The following is a 19,407-nucleotide window of genomic DNA, read 5'->3' as shown; positions in this document are numbered from 1 at the left end:
AGGTTAAAATAGCTTTCAATAAAACCGTTATCTTTGATTAACATGTAAATATGTAAAGAACAACAAGTTCATCATTAGCTAACTCCGGTTTTCGTCTCCACAGCCGTCCAGATCGTGAAACCGATGAAGGACATAGAGTGCTCTGAGTCTGAGAACGTCAGGTTTGAAGTTGAAGTTTCTCACCCGGGCGTCGATGCCTTCTGGACCTTCAAGAGGATGCCGCTCAAAGCCGGACCCAAATACAAGATGGAGTCCAAGGGTAAAATCCATTCTCTGACCGTCATGAACTCCATGAAGGATGAGGAGGGCGAGTACATGTTCGCTGCTGGAGAGAAGATGTGCAGCGCTTCACTCACTGTATCAGGTAAGACGGGATATGGGTTTTGAATTCAAGTTTAATTAATAATTTTTACTTCTGCAGCTATGCTACGTTGGATAAATTCTTCAGGCTTCTGTCAGAATCTCTGCGTCTACAGCATGTCATTTCACATTTTTGAGGCTTTTACCCTGTAGGTGAATAGGGTAATATGTTTAACTCATAGATATCATCATGGAACTTTGCCAGTTGATTACTGACATTTACACTATTATTTTTTGTATTACAGTTTCTTCAGAAATAAATTTGCTAATGTGGCGATATATAACTAATTATGTGTCAATTAGGAAAGTATTGAAAGAAGAAATGTTGAGATAATGGCCGTTAAAGTTAATTATAAATTAGGAATATGTTTTAAGTAGATTATTCGGATATCCCAGAGATGGATTCTATCAGAAATTAACACGTTGTAATTCTGTCTACTTTGCACCACCAGGCGGCGCCATCAAGAAGCCTCTGCGTGATATGGTGGTGGCTGATTCCCAGACCGCCATATTGGAGTGTGAAGTTGCTAACCCGTCTTCCGAGGGAAAATGGCTGAAAGACGGAAAGCCAGTTGACTTCGACGATAACGTTCACAGTGAAGTGAAAGGAGCCGTCAGACGCCTGGTTATTAATATCACCAAAGCCACCAGCGTCGGAGAATACACCTATCAGGTCGCCACATCCAAGACTTCAGCCAATCTCAAGGTTGAGGGTAAGTCTGAAGGAAACACACACATACAGAACATTTTAAAGGAGCAGTGTGAAAAAGAAAATTTGTTCAGAACAGACTTGGTAGAAATGGAATATAATAATTAAAAGTATTTTAGTATTGTGGCACTCAAAAATGTAAAAAGTGCGATTGTAAGATAATCAGCTATTCAAAATAAGATAAGTATTTTATATTTTAGCATTTTAAGATGAGATAGTGTTTACATTGAATTTAGCTAAAAATACCCATATTGAGCATTTGTTACTAGTAATAGGAATAGCTTTTGTGTCATAGTAAGCCAGTCTTGCGATCCTAATTCTCAATTCAAGCCCCTGAATCTCACTGAAATGTTGCTTCCTTTGGGGATTGTGTCTTATATTAAGTGTCATGAGATATTTTGACTAGAACTTAGACCAATATACTCAGGAACATTTAGAATTGTTGCAGTGAGACCCTATGTATTAACCACAGTGATACAGTTTCTCCCTACTGTCTCCCATGTTATTGGTCACTGTCTTTTTCATGTTTCTTGGACGGGATTTAAACTGTAAACGTAATTCCGTTGCTCTGTACTTGTGACATGACAATGTGCAATGACAAATAAAGTTTATTATTTAATTTTTTTATTGAAGATTCTAGCAATAATCACATTAAGTACTGAATATATACATACAGAACCACATTTTAATTTTTTTTTTTATTTCGCTCCACAGCTGTGAAGGTGAAGAAGACCTTGAGGAACGTGAACGTGGTCCAGACCCAGGACGCTGTGTTCAGTCTGGAGCTGACCCACGAGGATGTGTTAGGAGCTCAGTGGGTCAAGAATTCAGTGGAGATCAAACCCAGCCAGAAATATGAAATCACCGTTGAAGGCGCCGTCCACACACTGGTGGTTAAGAACTGCACCACCGTGGACGAGTCGGTGTACTCCTTCAAACTGGGCAAACTGTCTGCAAACGCCAGGCTCAACGTAGAGAGTAAGAAACTATACTGACTCTAACCCAACAAGTCATTCAAGACTTACTTCACCAGTGGGAATGTGAAGGTGTATTGAACTCTGAGATCCTATGTACTGTAGTATAAATGTGCAAAAATGTAAGAAATCAGTTCATCCTAGCCTGAGAAAAGGCAGAAAGAGTGTTTTATGTGATGTCACAACTGGGCACATTTATACTACAGGATCTCAGAGTTCAATACACCTTCATTTTCCCACTGGTGAAGTACGTCTTTAATCACAAAAAAGTGTCTTTGTCAACAAGCATTCTCCAGAATTGCTGACTCCATCTTTAAGGTGACTTCATACCATCCTAAATATTAAACTCTTGAATATTATTTTCTCCACAGCCATTAAGATCCTGAAGAAGCCCAAGGATGTGACGTCATTGTTGGGAGCCGTCGCCGTGTTTGAGCTCGGAGTCTCCGAGGACAATATCCCAGTGAAATGGATGTTCAAGAACGAAGAGCTGAAGTCTAACGGAAACTACAGGATTCTGTCCGAGAAGAAAACCCACAAGCTGTTCGTCCAGGATGTGGACACCAGCAAAGAGGGAGAGTACACGGCCATGGTCGGCCATCTGCAATGCAGCGCTCACCTCTTCGTCGAGGGTAAGTGTTAGCTTAGCACGTTAGCAGGCTGGAAAAATGAAAAGTGTATGAAAGTGATGAACCCTAACCCACCACTTATCACTTATACTTTGAATAAACAAAAAGAAAACAAAGGCATTTTTACAGTAATGGCAATGTTGTAGTGTCTAATTCCAAGAGTTTTTTTTACACAAATGTTGGTATGTTGGTTGTATTCCTAAATACAATTGCTGAACGGTGAATTCTATGAAAATTCATTTTGATACATATAAAACATGTTAACACTGACATGATGTTTCCTCTTGCAGCTTTGAGAGTCACCAAACCTTTGAAGAACGTTGCGGTTCCTGAAACCCACGTGGCTTCGTTAGAGTGTGAAGTTTCTCACTACAACGTTCCGTCCACCTGGATGAAAGACGGCGTGGAGATCGAGATGAGCGAGAAGTTCAGGATCGTTGTTCAGGGCAAAATCCACCAACTGAAGATCATGAACACCAGCAAGAGTGATTCAGCAGAATACACCTTCGTCTGTGGCAACGACCGAGTCTCTGCCCAGCTGACCGTCAACCGTAAATACTTTCCCTTTTACTCACTGCAATATGGAGAATTTATGTAGGGGAGAGTGGGGTAAAGTCAGACACTTTTTACATGTGCTCCCCTCTAAGCGAGATAAAATTATTTATTTTTACATACAATTATTTGTTTCATTAAGTTGAGACACTGCAGGGGAATAGCGGTACATGTTTAACTTTTAGACATCATCATGGAATCTTTTTGTATTACAATTCTTTCAGAAATAAAAGTGAACATTGGCCAATATCTAACTAAATGCCTACATTTGCATATAGTTACAAAACAGAAATTTAGATGTTGGATAAACCTTTTTTTCATTTTATTAATAAAAAAAATACATCATCATTTCAAGTGTTTGCAAATTCAGGATTCATTTAGGTTTGTTTTCCCATAATGTTAGGACAATTCATTCATTTATACTTTTATCTGAAAGTTTCGATTAATTAACGGTTAATTTATTGTTTTGCAGCCATCATGATCACGACAATGCTTCAGAATCTGAACGCTCAGGAGAAAGACATGGTGACGTTCGAGGTGACCATCAACTACGAGGGAGTCACCTACAAATGGTTGAAGAACGGTGTGGAGATCCGGTCGACGGACAGATGCCAATCTCGCTGCAAACAGTTCACACACACTCTAAACATCAGGAACGTTCACTTTGGAGACACCGCAGAGTACAGCTTCATGGCCGGATCGGCAGTCACCACAGCCAAACTCTACGTGGAATGTAAGGGGGGCGTTCTTTGGTATTTTTTCCCTTTTAGCTCTGCTTTGGTCTCCACCAACTCTACCGATAAAAACAGTGTGATTATATACTTCTCACTTAATATGTCAGATTTAAGGACCAGTTGGATCTCCAGCCACCTAAAAAAGGAAATGACCAATGTCTCTTTATCATTTAAATGTTGTTAATTAAGACCATCCATCCAAAACTTTATGGCATTGACGATAGATAGATAGATAGATAGATAGATAGATAGATAGATAGATAGATAGATAGATAGATAGATAGATAGATAGATAGATAGATAGATAGATAGATAGATAGATAGATAGATAGATAGATAGATCTGTTCTAAGCGTCATAAAAGGGTCCCACAGAATTAAGGGGTTAGAGTTAAAATAAGCTATTTGAAGAACCCTCAAAGAGCGGTTTCATTGCTATGAAAAGTTTAAATTGATTAATTCCCCTGTTCTGTTTTTGTTTCTTGTGCTGCTGCAGCTCGCGTGGTTAATTTCACCAAAGAACTCAAAGACATCAAGATCACGGAGAAGAAGAGAGCCACGTTTGAGTGTGAAGTTTCTGAAGCAAACATCCAGGTGATGTGGATGAAGGATGGTCAGGAGATGGAGATGTCCGACAACTATAAAATGACCTCAGATCAGTATGTGCACCGCCTTTGCTTCCCAACGGTGCGTTTGTCCGACGCTGGAGAATACGTGGCTGTGGCCGGTTCCAGTATGTCCAAGGCAAACCTCACAGTCACTGGCCGCGACGTGAAGATCTCAGAGCCTGCCAGCAGAACCATCACGGTGAGTTCATTATTATTTGAGAAGCTAAAACATTACATAACATTACATTTTATTAAGCTGACGCTTTTATCTAAAGCGACTTCCATTAAGTGCATTCAACCATGAAGTTACAAACTCAGAACAACAAGAATCACGTCAGTACTATAGCTTCAAATAAACCAAACTACAAAGTGCCACATGTAAGTGCTACATGGAGATGTATCAAGGGCAATTATTTTTTATTTAACCAAGACATTTAGTCAATAGCCAATTAATCTTTGTCAGTCTAGTCCCCGTACCAGTTAATTCCGTTTTTCAACTTGCCCATCCGTATATTTTCCTGCAGGTCATAGAAAAGCACAGAGCCACCTTTGAGTTTGACGTGGATGAGGATGAGGTGGAGGGTCGCTGGCTGAGGAACGGCGTCGAGATCCAGTTATCTGTGGAGGAACGTTTTAGCTACGTCTGTATCAGGAAGCTTCATCGCCTCACGATCGCAGAGACGTACAGGAGCGATGCCGGAGCATACACCTTCCTGGCCGGGAGGAACCAGAGCGTTGTGCGCCTTAACGTACAACGTAAGACACAAAACATTGATCAAATCAGCTTCACGTTTTTTCGACTGTTATACTTCTTGCAAATTCTTTAAGATTTAGTACATGCAAATCTCTGCTGACAAAGTTAGAAGTAAAAACAATAAACCCTTAATATTTAAATGTTTGTATTATCAATGTAGTATTATTACTTTAAAGAACACTTTAAGTGAAGTAAAACCCTCTGGACCTCTGGTTTTACTATTTTTAGATAAGTGTTAAAGTAAAATGAATTATTTGGTTTTATTCTATAGACTATTGACAAGATGTCTACCGATTTCAAAACATAAATATTGCCTCTAAAACTATTTACATAACTTAGTTTAGAAGCAGTTCTTATTTCTACCTTTAGAGTTTATAGATAATTTATTAAATGTTGAAATAAAATAAAAAATTTGTTCCAATCTCATGTACTTTGATATGTGTTAATAAAAAAACTAAATTTTTCCCATGTTTAGTGCCTGAGCCTCCTCAGATTGCCCGCCACATGCAGGCGCAGACGGCCACGTCCGGTCGCTCTGCCCGATTCTCGGTGCTTGTGAGTGGGATCCCTGAGCCCCAAGTGTTCTGGTACAAAGACTCCCAGGCTTTGGCCACAAGCTACAAGTGCAAGTTCCTCCATGATGCTGGAGAACACACACTACTGCTACTGGAAACCTTCCCAGAAGACGCAGCCGAGTACAGCTGTGCCGCCAAGAACGACTACGGAGAGGCAACAAGCTCTGCCCAACTCACAGTGGAAGGTATGCTATACAATTATTTCAGTATACAGAATGGGATCATTATTTGATAATGAATTGTATGGTAATATCAATTAAATGTGTGAAGGTACGCTATACAATAACATTCATTTCAATATTCAGAATGAGAAGGTACAAATATATCTAATAATGAATTGTATGGTAATATCAATGAAATGTGATGCTTTGAAGGGACAATAATTGTATTGGCTTTGAAAATTAAGTTAGAGAATCGGTTTGCGAGATTTAGCGTGGCTTCCTTTATTCTAATGTCCATTTGGCGTCTGTTGACATCTTTTATTGTACAATAATTGTTGAGAAGAAAAAAAAAACTTCTGATAAAGATCTCTGCACAGTCCAACCGAGTCCCATCATTGATTGATTGTGTTTTTGTCTTTTAGTTCTTGAGGTCGCTGAAACCATCAGAGTCGCTGCTCCAGTGCTCAGAGCTCCAGTCGAGGACATCCTGGTCGTAGAGGGAGCGCATGCCCAGTTCCAATGCTGCGTTTCTGGGGAAGGTAGTGACCGACACTCACCCTTAGTCTGGTTGATGGTTTAGAGACAGTAATACTGAAACATTCACAATCACTGATATTGTCACATTTGAAGGTCCAGTAGGGCTTCTTGATTTTTAGAAAACATATCTTGAAAAACATCCAAAAATGATTATGGTGTGATTCTTTTGGTGGGAATCTGTACCAAACAAAGATGTTTTCTTAATTTTCTCCAGAGCTGCAGATTTCTTGGTTCTGTAATGACAGTGAGATCAGAGCGTCAGACATCTACAAAATGTCTCGTTTTGGTGACACCTGCCAGTTGGACATTTCCAGAGTTCTCCTCACCCACGAGGGAGAGTTCTCATGTGTAGCCACTAATGCGGCAGGAATGGTCACATGCACAGCCTCTCTGCACATTGACGGTAAGTCATTCAGACATCTTTCTGATCAACGAAACAACATGTTTTGCTTCACTGCTTTGGCTTCAATAGACAAACTTAGATACTCTCTTCTCGCATGTTTTTCACCAGGGAATGCTCTGATTCTCAAAATGTGGCTCCAACATTTTGATTTACTGATATGAAAAAAAGAAAAAAGATTGGTTTTAAAGTCTTGTTTTCATTTAGAAGCTACATCTAGAATTAAACAATATCATGGTATGGCCATAGCAGACCCAGAGCATCTGCCAATGTAATTTGAGCTTCAGTCAGCCTGCTGTAGACATCTTTGTCACACCACCTTCTAACCAACAGTTATTTTTTGCTAGCATAAGCTTCTGATATTTTCGTCTTAACTGCTCTTGCACTGACTGCCTAGCATTCATTTAGCGACAAAAATGAATCTGCGCAAGACAGTGTTCTTCTTTTCCAGCTATTTAATGGTTGGTCAGAGCTAGATAGCTTGCTAGCCACTCCATCAGCTAACCTAGCTAACCACATGTCGGATGCTAAGAAGCGTCGTTCAGTGTGGGAGGCGTCTTTTCGACAAGGACGACCCCCCAGACGTGTTGCTTATGTCTAATAAAAATAAAATAAAAAATAAATAAAAAAACGCATTATGCTCGGACTTTGATTAAATGTTATAAATGCTATAACGCCCTTGTAATCAATCAATCAGAGCATCCCTGTTTTGTCCCGATGGATATGTTTGTATGTGTGAGTCTCTTTCTTCCCTCCAGAGCGATTATACCAAAGCTTCACACCTTCACTCCCCTTTACCTGTCAAATATGAAACAAAGGGACTGTTATTCATCCAGTTTGTCAGAGCCGGAGCCTTTCGTTTTTTCATTTTGACAATATTACAAACTAATTGTACTTAATCGTTTTTGTGAGCATGCAAAAACAATCTTTATAAGTATCCCTGAGTGGTGTCTGTTTGCTGTTCTTATTATCACTGTAACAGGTGATAATCTTGCAGGTTTTTCTTACACGATGCATGACGTGGTCTCTTCCAACTCTTTTAACAGTAACTTCGTCTTTATTCAAAGACAGGAATCTTTATTTCAAAAGGAATGCAGCATGGAAACAAAACAGAGCGGAACTTTGGAAAACATATTTTTCCGGGTTCCTCACACTCGAGCACGGATATAGTAATCCATAGCTGGTTTATTTTATTTTTTTATTTTGAATTTTGGCTCCAGTCAAGCTTGCATGATTGACAGCGGAAAGCAGCCACTGACTGTCCACTCCCTCACTGATCGCGACTGATCCATCAACGCTCCACTCCAGACGCACGATTCTTGGCAAAAACACGCTGTGAAGAAGTCACCAGAATGATGATGTGTTGAACCTAATGCTTCTACCCTTTCTTATTGCCCCAGATGAAAAAGCCTTAGAGACTAAACTAACGGCTCAAACTGAGACTTTGAGCTCTGTGTGTGTGGTTGGACAAACCGCCCACAGTGTTGAGTTCACACAGACGTTCTCTGAAAGTTCGTCAGTGTCTTGGAAGACGTATGAGATTCAAATGGAGAGTGTGGGCTCTGGTGTCAAACTGGGCCCAAAACTGCTGATGGAAATGAGCGACGTCCGCGTGGAAAGTGGTGACATGGCGGAGTTCAGTTGCTCGTTTGACGGGCTTCCGTTCACCGCTGTGGAATGGGATCATAACGGCCGGAATGTGGCCGAAACAGAGCGCGTAAAAAGCTCTGAAATCGGCGGGCTGTTGTCCCTGATTATCAACGGTGTTGGTGTGGCGGACCAAGGCTTGTACCGCTGCACTGCCACCAACCAACACGGACACAACAGCTGCTCCGCACAGCTGACTGTTCAAGGTGGTTAATCTTTCTTGTTTTAATGAATTAATTCCATCTGGTCCATCCTGCGTCTCAACCTGCTTCGAACCCTCCTCAATATTTAATATTTCCTTTTATCCAGTGGTGGATTAAGTATTAAGATAATTTACTGAAGTAAAAGTACAAATATCAAACTGTGATCCTGCAATGGAAATGTAACCTTAGTAAAAGTATGGACGTATAATCAGGAAAATATACTAAGAGCAAGATAAGATTAGATAAGATAACTACTTCATAGTCCCGTATAGGGAAATTTGACTTGGGCTGCGAGCCTCCGCATATAATTTATAATCTCTTCATATGTCTTGTGTGAAAAATTTAAATTAGTAAATGAACTACAAACTAAATTTATCAAATAATTGTAGTGGAGTAAAAGTCTAAAGTAGCATACAATGTGTACTCGAGTAAATGTCTTAAGTTACTTTCCACCACTGCTTTTATCCTGTAACCTGTTATAATAGAATAACCAGCGTTATAATATAGTTTATTATCTTCCCGCTGTTCCATCTTCGGCTCTCTAACTTCCATCCATCCATCCATCCATCCACTAACCATTTAGTGTTGAGACTCATAGCCTTATAAACTCTGACCCCTAATTACTCTCCCTAACTTTATTCTCACCCAGCTAAAGAAGCAAATCTCAAAGCCGAAACCCCCATCCCTACCGATTCTGTACGTAAAGTGTCTCAGGCAGAAAGGGATTTCCCTCGAGATCCCTCTGACCTCGACAAACCGGAGGCCTTGGAGAAGCCGGGACCCTCGCCTACCTATTCCCTCATCAGCCAGCTGTATTTCCCCGACGTCCAGCCAAACGACAAGCGAAGCCAACGCCTCAACAACGGCCCTGAATTCCTGATCAAACTGCCCCCCGAAATGCAGATCAGAAACAAAGACTTGTATTGCGTTATGAAGGGGCTTCCTACTCCGTTTCTCATTTGGCTTTACAACCGGTTCAATGTTGAAGATTCAGTGTCTTACTCTGTCAAGCATGACGGCCCGCTCTGCTGTGGTGTCAATGTTAACAATGTGGGACCCGGACTAAGGGGCTCTTCTTACAATTGCAAAAATGCCATCTCAGCCAAGGATGCTATGATGAAAGGTTGGCATTTGCATGCTTTTGGTCCTTCTGCTCCTTCGGGCTTAGTTTTAGCCCAACACTCATGCCACACTGCTTTTCTAGAGGCACACTTGAGTTCACTTCACAGGGCGACAACACTTCTTCAACAAGGTTTTAATAGCTGTATTCTGTATTCAGGGACACTCATATCACTGAGCAGTTTTCCAAAAAGCAGAGGCCAAAAGAAAGCATGCAAGAAAGTCAGTTAAAAGACAAAAAAAAAGACAAAAGGATAATATGGATGCACGACCTGTCACTGATTCTAACAGTCTTGCACCATATCAGACTTTATGTGCAGTTTTGAGACTGTTTTTAATTTGTTAACATTTGTGTCTTTACAGTAACTGCAGTGGAGAAGGGACAAATGCAATTCCAAGATTCGAAAGGTAAATATTGTTTTGTGTCAGTGACGTCTTTGTTTGTTGCAATGTTCTTCCTTTATCTGTAAGAAGGTACATTTATTGTTGTGACTTTGTCCTTAGATCGCGCTGGAAAGAAACTAATGTTCATAAAAGTTCCAGAATGTTTTACTGGTATGTTTGAATGTTTTAGGTGGAATAAGCATTTCTGGAAAATGCTTGTTGTCAAGATCACTTTTTGTCAAAATCAGTAAATATCTCCTTGTGATCCAGGGAATTAAACCACCAACCCTGCAATCAGTGGACGATTGGTCTATCAGCTGAGACACAGCCGCCACAAAAAGTTATATTGACAACAAGCTTTCTCCAGAATCATTGATACTGCCTTTAAACATGGTGTTTTGATTTACCTGACTGTTGAATATAACTCCATGTAAGGCCTTCTATTTTCAGAGCTGCTGATTGTGTTGTGACTGGCGTTTTGTGTCTCACTTTCCTTTAAACTGTCATTATTCCACTCAGCCTTCTCTAGCTCCACCGTCACAGTGCAAGAGGACATCCAGGAGTCGTTCTACACCGGCCTAAAGTTACCTGATAAAACTAAAACACTTGAACTCAAGCCAGAGTCCAAACGCTTCTCCAGCACTTTGGAAAAGAAAAAAGAAAAACCCGTTTTCCTCAGCGAACTTTCTCCAGCAGCCACGACTGTTGGCGAAACGGCGACATTTACTATCAAAGTGTCTGGTTTCCCCAAGCCGACCGTTCAGTGGTTCCACAATAGGCAGGTCATAACGAGCTCATCTGTGTTTACGTTTGTTCAAGAGCGAGATGAGTATAGCTTGGTTATTGCAAAAGTGCAAAAGGAATATGAAGGAGAGTACTCTTGTACGGTGAGCAATAGATTTGGTCAGTCAACTTGCACTTCTTACTTGCATGTTCAGGTGAAAAAGCCAGAAAGGGAAGACAAGGTTGATAAGAGAACATTTGCACCAGGTGGAACACCTCCAGAATTCACCAAAACAATAGAGTCTCTTGAGTTGTCTGAAGGAGGTCAGGCTTTCTTCAGGTACATTGTGACCGGGGAACCTCTCCCTGAAGTCCAGTGGCTGAAAGGCAGCTTCCACATCCAGCCTAGTGGGTTCTGTATCATGGTGAACAACCCAGATGGATCAGGCTTCATTCATATTAAGAGTGTCCAACAAGAGCACGGCGGCGTCTACACTTGTAAGGCTTCAAACCAGTACGGAGAAGCCTCTTGTACCGCAGAGCTTCTGGTGTTAGGCAAGAAAACAAAAGGTTTGAAAATATCTATGACCGAACAAACCAAAGAATCCAGATTATACCAGGAAAGAACTCTCGCCGATCAATTGATTTATACCATTAGCACTGAAGACAGGCAGATTATTCCGAGTGAGGAGGTCATAACTCTTAGCGAGCTCGATATCTCAGCCGCCACGCTTCACCGCGAGCAGCTCACACACCAGGCAGCCGTCCTGCAATCTCATGAAATACAAGAAAGTGTGTCTTTGGCTCCTACTCATCCGACACAAGTCTCCGCTATTCCTGGGAAGCAACTTCACATGGCATCTTTCTTATCTTCAGTCCAGGAGCGACAGAAGATCACGGAACAGCACTCCGAACGCATTCTCAGCCCTGAAATCGTTGAACTAGCGTACGCCAAACAACAGCCATCCAAACTCATGTCGGCCACATCTGAAGAGGTTATCCCATTATCCACAGTGAGAGCTGAGGCCTTGATAGACCAAACTACCGAGAATATTAAGACTTTGACCGAACCAAAGCAGCTTCTAAGCAGTCACCAGGTACAGTCCGCTCTACCTATCAAGGATGAAATTGCAGGTGTCACTCACAGGCCCGAGGAAGAGCGGAGTTTCAAAGTCACAGAGGGAGTTAAGATTTTATACTCGGCTCAGTCCACAGAACAACTGCCAGTCACCGAAAGACACACTCAGAATCTGCCAGCTTTAGATGTAGGAACTAAACCATTGATCGAGAAAGAAACATCTAAATTAGTGGTGGCACCAGTGAGTGAAACCAGAGTGGCTTTATCCAAGGAGGAGACATTTGAAATACACAGACCAGGCCAGGAAAGTATCACACCACGCAAAGATGTTCTCTATAAATCAGCTGTAATTGCTGAAGAGAAATACAGTCTCCAGGGTGAGCAGACAGTTCGGGTGCCAGGTTTAGCATCGTCGGTTTCTCTGCAACCTTATCGGGAGGGACAGAGACTCCTGAATCTGCAGGTTATCAGCGATCAGGATGTTCTACAGTCTGAAGGTAAATTTAGCAGTGAAAGGCCTTTGGCAGAGCAGGCAGAGGCAAGGAAGAGTCCTCCACTGGTTCATTCAGTGACTCAAGAAGAGCAAAGGACTGTAGTTTGTGAGACGACTTCAGAGGTTTCGGCAAAGACCGATTCCATGACTATTCAGCCTAAGAAAGAGTCACCGCCGACACACTACCTTCAGTCCATTCATTCTGCATTAGTTTTACCGAAGGAAGGTTTAATCACTGTTACTAAACCTGACCAGCAGGTGGCAGCACAGAAAAAGGAAATGGCTAGAAGGCATGCAGCTACAACAGAGGAGAGAATGGAAATCACAGCAGATTATCACAAAGATTTAGATGTTTCGGTGACAGGAGTTAAATCTGAGCTTCGAACTGAGCCAAAGCCTTCGAGCATTCTTCCCATCTCTACTCAGCCCATAGTTCTTCCAAAGGAAACGCCGTTAATGACCGACGTCAAACCACAGCGAGCGCTAGTACAGAAAGAAGATTCCTGGAACATTAGGCAGTCTTTGAATGTCACAGAGACTCAGGTTCTTGAGGAGGGTCACACCGATGGCATCAAAACTGATCAGGAATTCAAGCCTGCGATGAGAGTTGAGCCTAAAATCCCGAAAAAATCAGTTTTTGTAGAGGAGAAAGCAGTCGCCACTGAAAGCTGCACCATCTTAGAAGCGGCTGAGCAAGACTTTGCAGTGCAGATTCAGGAGGGTCAGTCAGTCCGACAGTCTGTGTTGCTAGAAGAAAAGCAGGTAATTATCGGAGAGAAATCAAGTGAGATTATTAAATCTGAAGGCTCGATTGTCAGAGTGAAGAAGCAGCCGAAAGAAGTGTTGTTTGTTCACGAGTCTCAAGACACTCTGACTCTGCCGAAAGAACTCAACTTTAATATTCACATTCCCAAAGCGTCGAGTGTGAATATCCGGCGTCAGATCAAAGAGGCTTTTCAGTCCGCGGTAGCTAGCGACCAGCCCGTGTTACTGGCTGATGTTGTAGGGAAATTACAGGCTGTCGAAGTACAGGAAGTCAAGGTTAAAAGGGAACCGAAGCGGGCCATGTTTACGTACCTCATCACATCACCCGGTGCACCAATGGAGATCACGCTGTCGTTTGGAGGTGAATACCCACAGACAGCTGACATTAGGTCTGAAGTCCAAGTTGCGTTGCATGCAATGGTTTTCCAAGAGCATCAAAGTCTTGCGTCAGAGCAGCCGGGTAAAATGCAGATAGACAAACCGGAGAAAGCGCGTCTTAGCTCAGCACGCTCCAAAGAGGTGATGTCATCCGTGGTGGACACAGTGTTGGTGGCAGAGAGTTTATCTGGGTTGCCTTCAGCTGGTTATGAGTCCGCAACTGTCCAAACTGAAGCCAGGGCTTCCTTTAAAAGCGCAATAGTTCAAGGACGGTCTGAGGTCCGTGAGTCGAGTAGTAGGATGGTCAGGTCGGAAAGGGAATCTACCACTACTGAAATGACCATCAGAGTGGATTCTGTTGTACAAAGCGATGAGTATCTCTCCGAGGCGATCATGATCAGTGAAACCTCCGACAGTATGGTGGATTATCCTGTCGTTGTTGATTCTTTGGAGGATGTTTGCGCTGAGGAAAACGGAAAGCACATTTTTACTGCAACCATAAAGCACACAACCAGAGTTAACTGGTTTTTCAACGGACAATTGGTGAAATCTGGCAAAGAGTTCAAGTGTTCTAAGAAGCAGGACACATACACACTAGTTATCGACAAAGTTGTCAAGGCAAAGCATCAAGGAGAGTTTGTCTGTGAGGCTGAGAATGATGCCGGCAGGACTACGACGTCTGCGAGACTCACTGTGGTCCCACGAGGTTTGATGATCAATCAATTATTTGATTTCATCATCAACTAACTTCACATATTAGTGAATATTCAATTCAGCTGTCTGCTAAAACCTCAATTAGAAATCAGAAAAGTATTTTACGAGTTAAATGCCTATTAAAGGGCTAAATTAAGTCTTTTGGGTATGTTCCAAGTAAAATTTAATTTGGAATTTGAGGTTTTCACCAGACAGCAATGACATCCTCACTTTTCTGTCAAGCTCATCCATTCCTCCACATGCATATCACCCATTCATAACCATCAGGAATCACCTTTGACTCCACACTGTGAACATGACAAAGTTAAGACATCTCACTGTTTCAAGGCAACAGTCTGGACTAGATTTTCAAAAGTCCAGTGCAGACACTTGCCTTGAAATTCTGAGTTTTCCTAACTTTTTCAGTTTTTCAGTACATAGGGGTTAGGGTTAAACTTCCATCATTCCTGGTCCATTCCTCTTTGCATGATTTCTCTCCCATTTGTCACAGATTCTCTTTCATCACCGAAATGTAAATCCCATTTTCCTCTTCCACAGTCACTTCACTCCAAACCTAACGCATCTTTTCTTCCCTACAGTCACAACCTGGAAAACTTTGTGTTTGTCACTTTCCATCCCAGGTTCACTCCATCTCCACCACAAGTAAAAAAACAAATCCTTTCGACTCCTGTGTATTTACTTTGTCATTTGTTTCTCTCTCTTTTGCAGTAAAACCTGTGTTCAAACACAGAATTGCCCCAATGGAAATAAACATTGGCCACCTTGCCAAGTTTGAATGTGAAACTGAAGACGCTCCAAATGTGAGCTTCAAGTGGTTCAAAGATAGCTACCCCATCAAAGATGGAGATAAATACAGAATTGTCAGCCGCTTCAGCACGTCCAGCCTGGAGATTCTTGCCCCAGGCAAGGACGATAGCGGTTCTTACACGTGCAAGGCTTCCAACCAACATGGCGGTGATGAATGCTCTGCCTCCCTCAGCGTGACTGGTAAGAGCAGCGCATGTTTACTTCTTCTTCGCTGGTTGAGTTTGAGAACTGTTGAACTCTTTTCCACAAAGGTTGTTATTTTGTTGTTCTTTGATGGTCTTGATTGTTTAAAAAGCATTGGTGCTTGAGACGTTTTTATGCTCTGCCGGATTGTTTTGATCCGACGAGCAGTTTTTGGTTTAACATCACTTAACGAGGGATAACAAATAACCACTAATGTCTTTCTCCTTTTCCTAATTCTTATAGAGATTTGCGCTCCTGCCTTTGTTATTAAACCCATCCCTCAGACCCTGTATGTTGGGAAAAAGGCAGAGATTCAGTGTGTAATATCAGGATCTACTCCACTGAATGTTGTCTGGCTGAAAGACAACCAGGCCTTACCCAAAGTGCCTACACACTACAAAATCTCTTGTGTAAAGAATAAGCACACTCTCGAGATACCCAAATTCGAGAAATCTGACACGGGGCTGTATATGTGCAAAGTGTCCAACGATGTTGGGGAGAATGAGTGTGACGTGGAGCTGCGTGCTCTTGATAAGCCCAACTTTGTGACGCCCCTGGGTGCGGTCGCCGCTGTGGTTGGAACTCCTCTGCACCTGGAGGCTCAGGTGGACGAGGACACTGGAGTCAATGTCACCTGGACCAGAGACGGTAGAAAAGTCCACCAGTCTCCGGACTGTAAACTGACTTTTGAGGATAAGACAGTCAGTCTCGATATCCTAAAAACCACATTGAAAGATTGTGGAAATTATGTGTGTACGGTGGCAAATGAAGCTGGGAGTGCAACTTGCTCCACTTCGGTGAAGGTCCAAGGTAAGCGCTGTTTATTAAACTGTTATTGCTTCATGGCTATTGCAGAATTGGAAGCTGTCGCAAAAATCTGCAGTTTTGAAATTTAACATGATTTTCTTCCTCTGTGGTGTCCAGTGTTAGAAGTAGTAGTCAGTCTTTTATCCCTTCTCTTTCATTGCTTCGCTGTTATTTTTTCTTAAATGACTTCTTTGACTTCTTCTCAATGGCCGCTTCTTTTTTTAAACACAAACTTCTCCAGAGCCGCCAGTCTTTGTAAAGAGGCTGGAACCCACCACAGTTTGGAAACAAGGCAGCACTGCCCGCCTTCAGTGCTCCATCACCGGATCGCCCGAACTCCACTCCACCTGGTTCTTTAATAGCAAAGAGATATCCGCTGGTGGCAGATTTGTTATGAGTCTTAAGGAAGGTGTTACTACTCTTGAGATTAAGGATGTCAAGTTGAGTGACAGTGGAAACTTCACTTGTGAGATTCTCAATGACTCTGGCTGTGAAAGCTGCAGCACTAAAGTATCCGTGAAAGGTTTGTAGATTTAGGTTATTTACATATAGAAGCAAATTTGAAAAAAATAGGGCTGTGCGATATGACGAGATATCTATATAAATAGTCTGACAAAATAAAAATGTCTATGGTTTCATTTTATGCAATATCGCTTTTTTCGTTGTAACAATGGCAATAGTTCTCGTCATTTGGACGACATTGCGGCCTGGATGCTAAGAGAAAAGGCAATATTAATTACTTAATATTAATATTTGTAATTCTCCACTCAGGAGGATAATTCAGATTATTGACAGAGGTGATTTTACACCAATGAGGACCTATTTATGAATGAGGATATTGATTTTAGCTAATAAATTACTTAAAATGTTACACAGTGTCCCTTTAAAAAAGGCTAACATGCATTTTTTTATATTACAACTTTTTTCTTGTAAAATTACGAATACAAACCTTAATATGGTCATATGTATCATTACCAGGATATGAAATGACCGATATTGAGATATGAGTAACTTTAATTTCTCGAAAAGCGAGTGCTTTATAAATACAATTTATAATTATTGTTATAAGATTCTGGTCATATCGCTCAGCCCTAGAACCAAGTGATCAGTCAGCAAAGGAAAACTCATCTAACTGAACCATAATATGTTTTTACTTCAGAGCCCCCATCTTTCAGTAAGGAGTTAATCCCCATAGAGGCAGTGAGAGGATCTGTCGCTGTGCTGGAATGTGCGATTTCAGGCTCTGCTCCGTTTGATGTGGCGTGGAAAAAGAATAAAAAACGCCTTGCGACTGATAAGAAGTACAGAATAGTGTCTCAGGGGGCGCTCAACTCTCTGGAGATCCACTCCTTTGAGAGCGCTGACGCTGGAGAATATGAATGTGTCGTTTCAAATGATGTTGGGTCTGCAACGTCTAAGTCAGTAACTAAACAAAGAGGTTAGTAATGTAGAATAAAGGATATAGGCTAGACGGCAAGACACTGCTGGTGGATAGGGTAAATATTTAACTAATTTATTGAATCATGACACTTTGCCATTTGATTACGTACATTTAAAACAAATTTGGTTTGTAAAATCTCAATTGAGCCTTTTCTGCCTGCAGTGTCTTACATAGAATTCTAATTATTATTCTAGTCTTCTTGGCTGTTGTTTGAATCATTACTCGTACTATTTCAGAGCCTCCTATGTTCACAAAGAGGGTTGAGAGCGCGACAGCAGTGTCGGGAAATACACTGAAGCTGCAGGGAACCGTAAAAGGTTCAGTTCCCATCAGTGTCAAATGGATGAAAGACTCTGAGCTGCTCAGAGACGACGATCCAAGTGTCAAGATGACTTTTGAGAACAACGTCGCAAGCATTTCCTTCTCTTCTGCTGAGATAAGGCACGGCGGAAAGTACACTTGCCTTGCTGAAAACCAGGCAGGAGAGCAGAAATGTGAAGCTATTTTAACCATTCAAGGTTAGAGCATATTCCTTTTTGATAGCAGCATTTCCCAAAGTTTAAATGTAGGGTGTTTGAAAAGTCTAAAAAAAAAATGGTGCTTTGTTGTAGAACCTGCTAGGATCTTAGAGAAAGCGGCATCCATCGTTGTGTCCGCTGGAAATATAGCCACGCTGGAGTGCACGATTTCTGGAACCCCAGAACTGAAAGTGAAATGGTTGAAAGACGGCAAAGAGATGATCAGTGGCCGTAAATACAAGATGGTCTTGAAGGAAAGCACTGCCACTTTAAAGATTCTCGAGGCAGACAAAGGAGACACCTGCGAGTACAAGATGGAGGTTGCGAATAAAGTCGGAAAAGACGAGTGCACCTGCACAGTCACGGTTTTAGGTCAGTGTTAGCGTTAGCCAAGAATACATTGTGTTAATTTAATAGCTAGCAGTTTTAGGAGTTTGCTCCTTGATGACAGTTTTGATATATTTCCCTCAAAACAGATCGCGCAGTTCCACCAGATTTCACCAAACCTCTAAAGAACGTTGGTGGCAAGATCGGTAGTGATGCTTCCTTGGAGTGCAGAGCTGCCGGATCTCAGCCCATTGTATTTTCTTGGTTCAAAGACGATAAGGAAATCCACGCCGGTGACAAATATAAGCTTGATTTCAGTGAAAGTAGAGCCTCTTTGATCGTAACCAGCCTGGAGCAGAACGATTGTGGAGTGTACACATGCCGGGCCTCAAACGATGCCGGCCAGAACAAGACCTCGGGCACTTTAGCAGTCAAAGGTTAGATGAGTTTAAATAAAAAGAACAACAGAAATGGTCAGGATTTCTCACTAGGCGTTGGATATGAATGTATGCTTTGTTTCCCCCCCCCCCTTCCTTAAATTACTCTAGAACCACCAACCTTCACGGTGAAACCTGAATCCCAGGACGTCACACCAGGGTCAAACGTTGTTCTCAAATCAGCCTTTACCGGCACAGCTCCTCTGGTTATAAAATGGTTCCAAGAGGTGAAAGAGATTTTCCCTGGTGGAAAGTATGCGATAAAGAAAGAGGCAACTTCTAGCTCTCTGGAGCTACACTCTCTCAAACCCACTGACTCTGGTAAATACACATGCCAAGTGTCCAACGAAGCGGGGAAGGTGGATTGCACTGCAGTCGTCTTTGTGAAAGGT

At 41.9% G+C, this 19,407-nt stretch overlaps 1 protein-coding gene across 1 annotated transcript in view; it reads left to right on the top strand.

Annotated features, from left to right (window-relative positions):
- ttn.1 (titin, tandem duplicate 1) overlaps nt 1–19,407 on the top strand; it is a gene marked incomplete at its 5' end in the record, with an annotated part of 234,322 nt that overhangs the window by 17,918 nt on the left and 196,997 nt on the right. Inside the window, 22 exons of the mRNA XM_080038532.1 lie at nt 104–364; nt 813–1,073; nt 1,784–2,047; nt 2,415–2,675; nt 2,963–3,223; nt 3,697–3,957; nt 4,453–4,763; nt 5,089–5,320; nt 5,794–6,078; nt 6,477–6,593; nt 6,806–6,994; nt 8,392–8,844; nt 9,491–9,964; nt 10,864–14,487; nt 15,204–15,482; nt 15,729–16,295; nt 16,534–16,815; nt 17,452–17,730; nt 17,970–18,251; nt 18,345–18,623; nt 18,728–19,015; nt 19,127–19,405. Of these exons, the coding sequence (XP_079894658.1) occupies nt 104–364; nt 813–1,073; nt 1,784–2,047; nt 2,415–2,675; nt 2,963–3,223; nt 3,697–3,957; nt 4,453–4,763; nt 5,089–5,320; nt 5,794–6,078; nt 6,477–6,593; nt 6,806–6,994; nt 8,392–8,844; nt 9,491–9,964; nt 10,864–14,487; nt 15,204–15,482; nt 15,729–16,295; nt 16,534–16,815; nt 17,452–17,730; nt 17,970–18,251; nt 18,345–18,623; nt 18,728–19,015; nt 19,127–19,405 (9,789 nt within the window). The remainder of the gene's footprint in view (nt 1–103; nt 365–812; nt 1,074–1,783; nt 2,048–2,414; nt 2,676–2,962; nt 3,224–3,696; nt 3,958–4,452; nt 4,764–5,088; nt 5,321–5,793; nt 6,079–6,476; nt 6,594–6,805; nt 6,995–8,391; nt 8,845–9,490; nt 9,965–10,863; nt 14,488–15,203; nt 15,483–15,728; nt 16,296–16,533; nt 16,816–17,451; nt 17,731–17,969; nt 18,252–18,344; nt 18,624–18,727; nt 19,016–19,126; nt 19,406–19,407) is intronic.

The sequence above is a fragment of the Ammodytes marinus genome (assembly GCF_949987685.1).
Source record: "Ammodytes marinus genome assembly, chromosome: 12".
Taxonomy (NCBI): Eukaryota; Metazoa; Chordata; class Actinopteri; order Uranoscopiformes; family Ammodytidae; genus Ammodytes; species Ammodytes marinus.
Note: the sequence above shows the minus strand (reverse complement) of the source record. Positions and strands in the feature narration are given on the sequence as shown.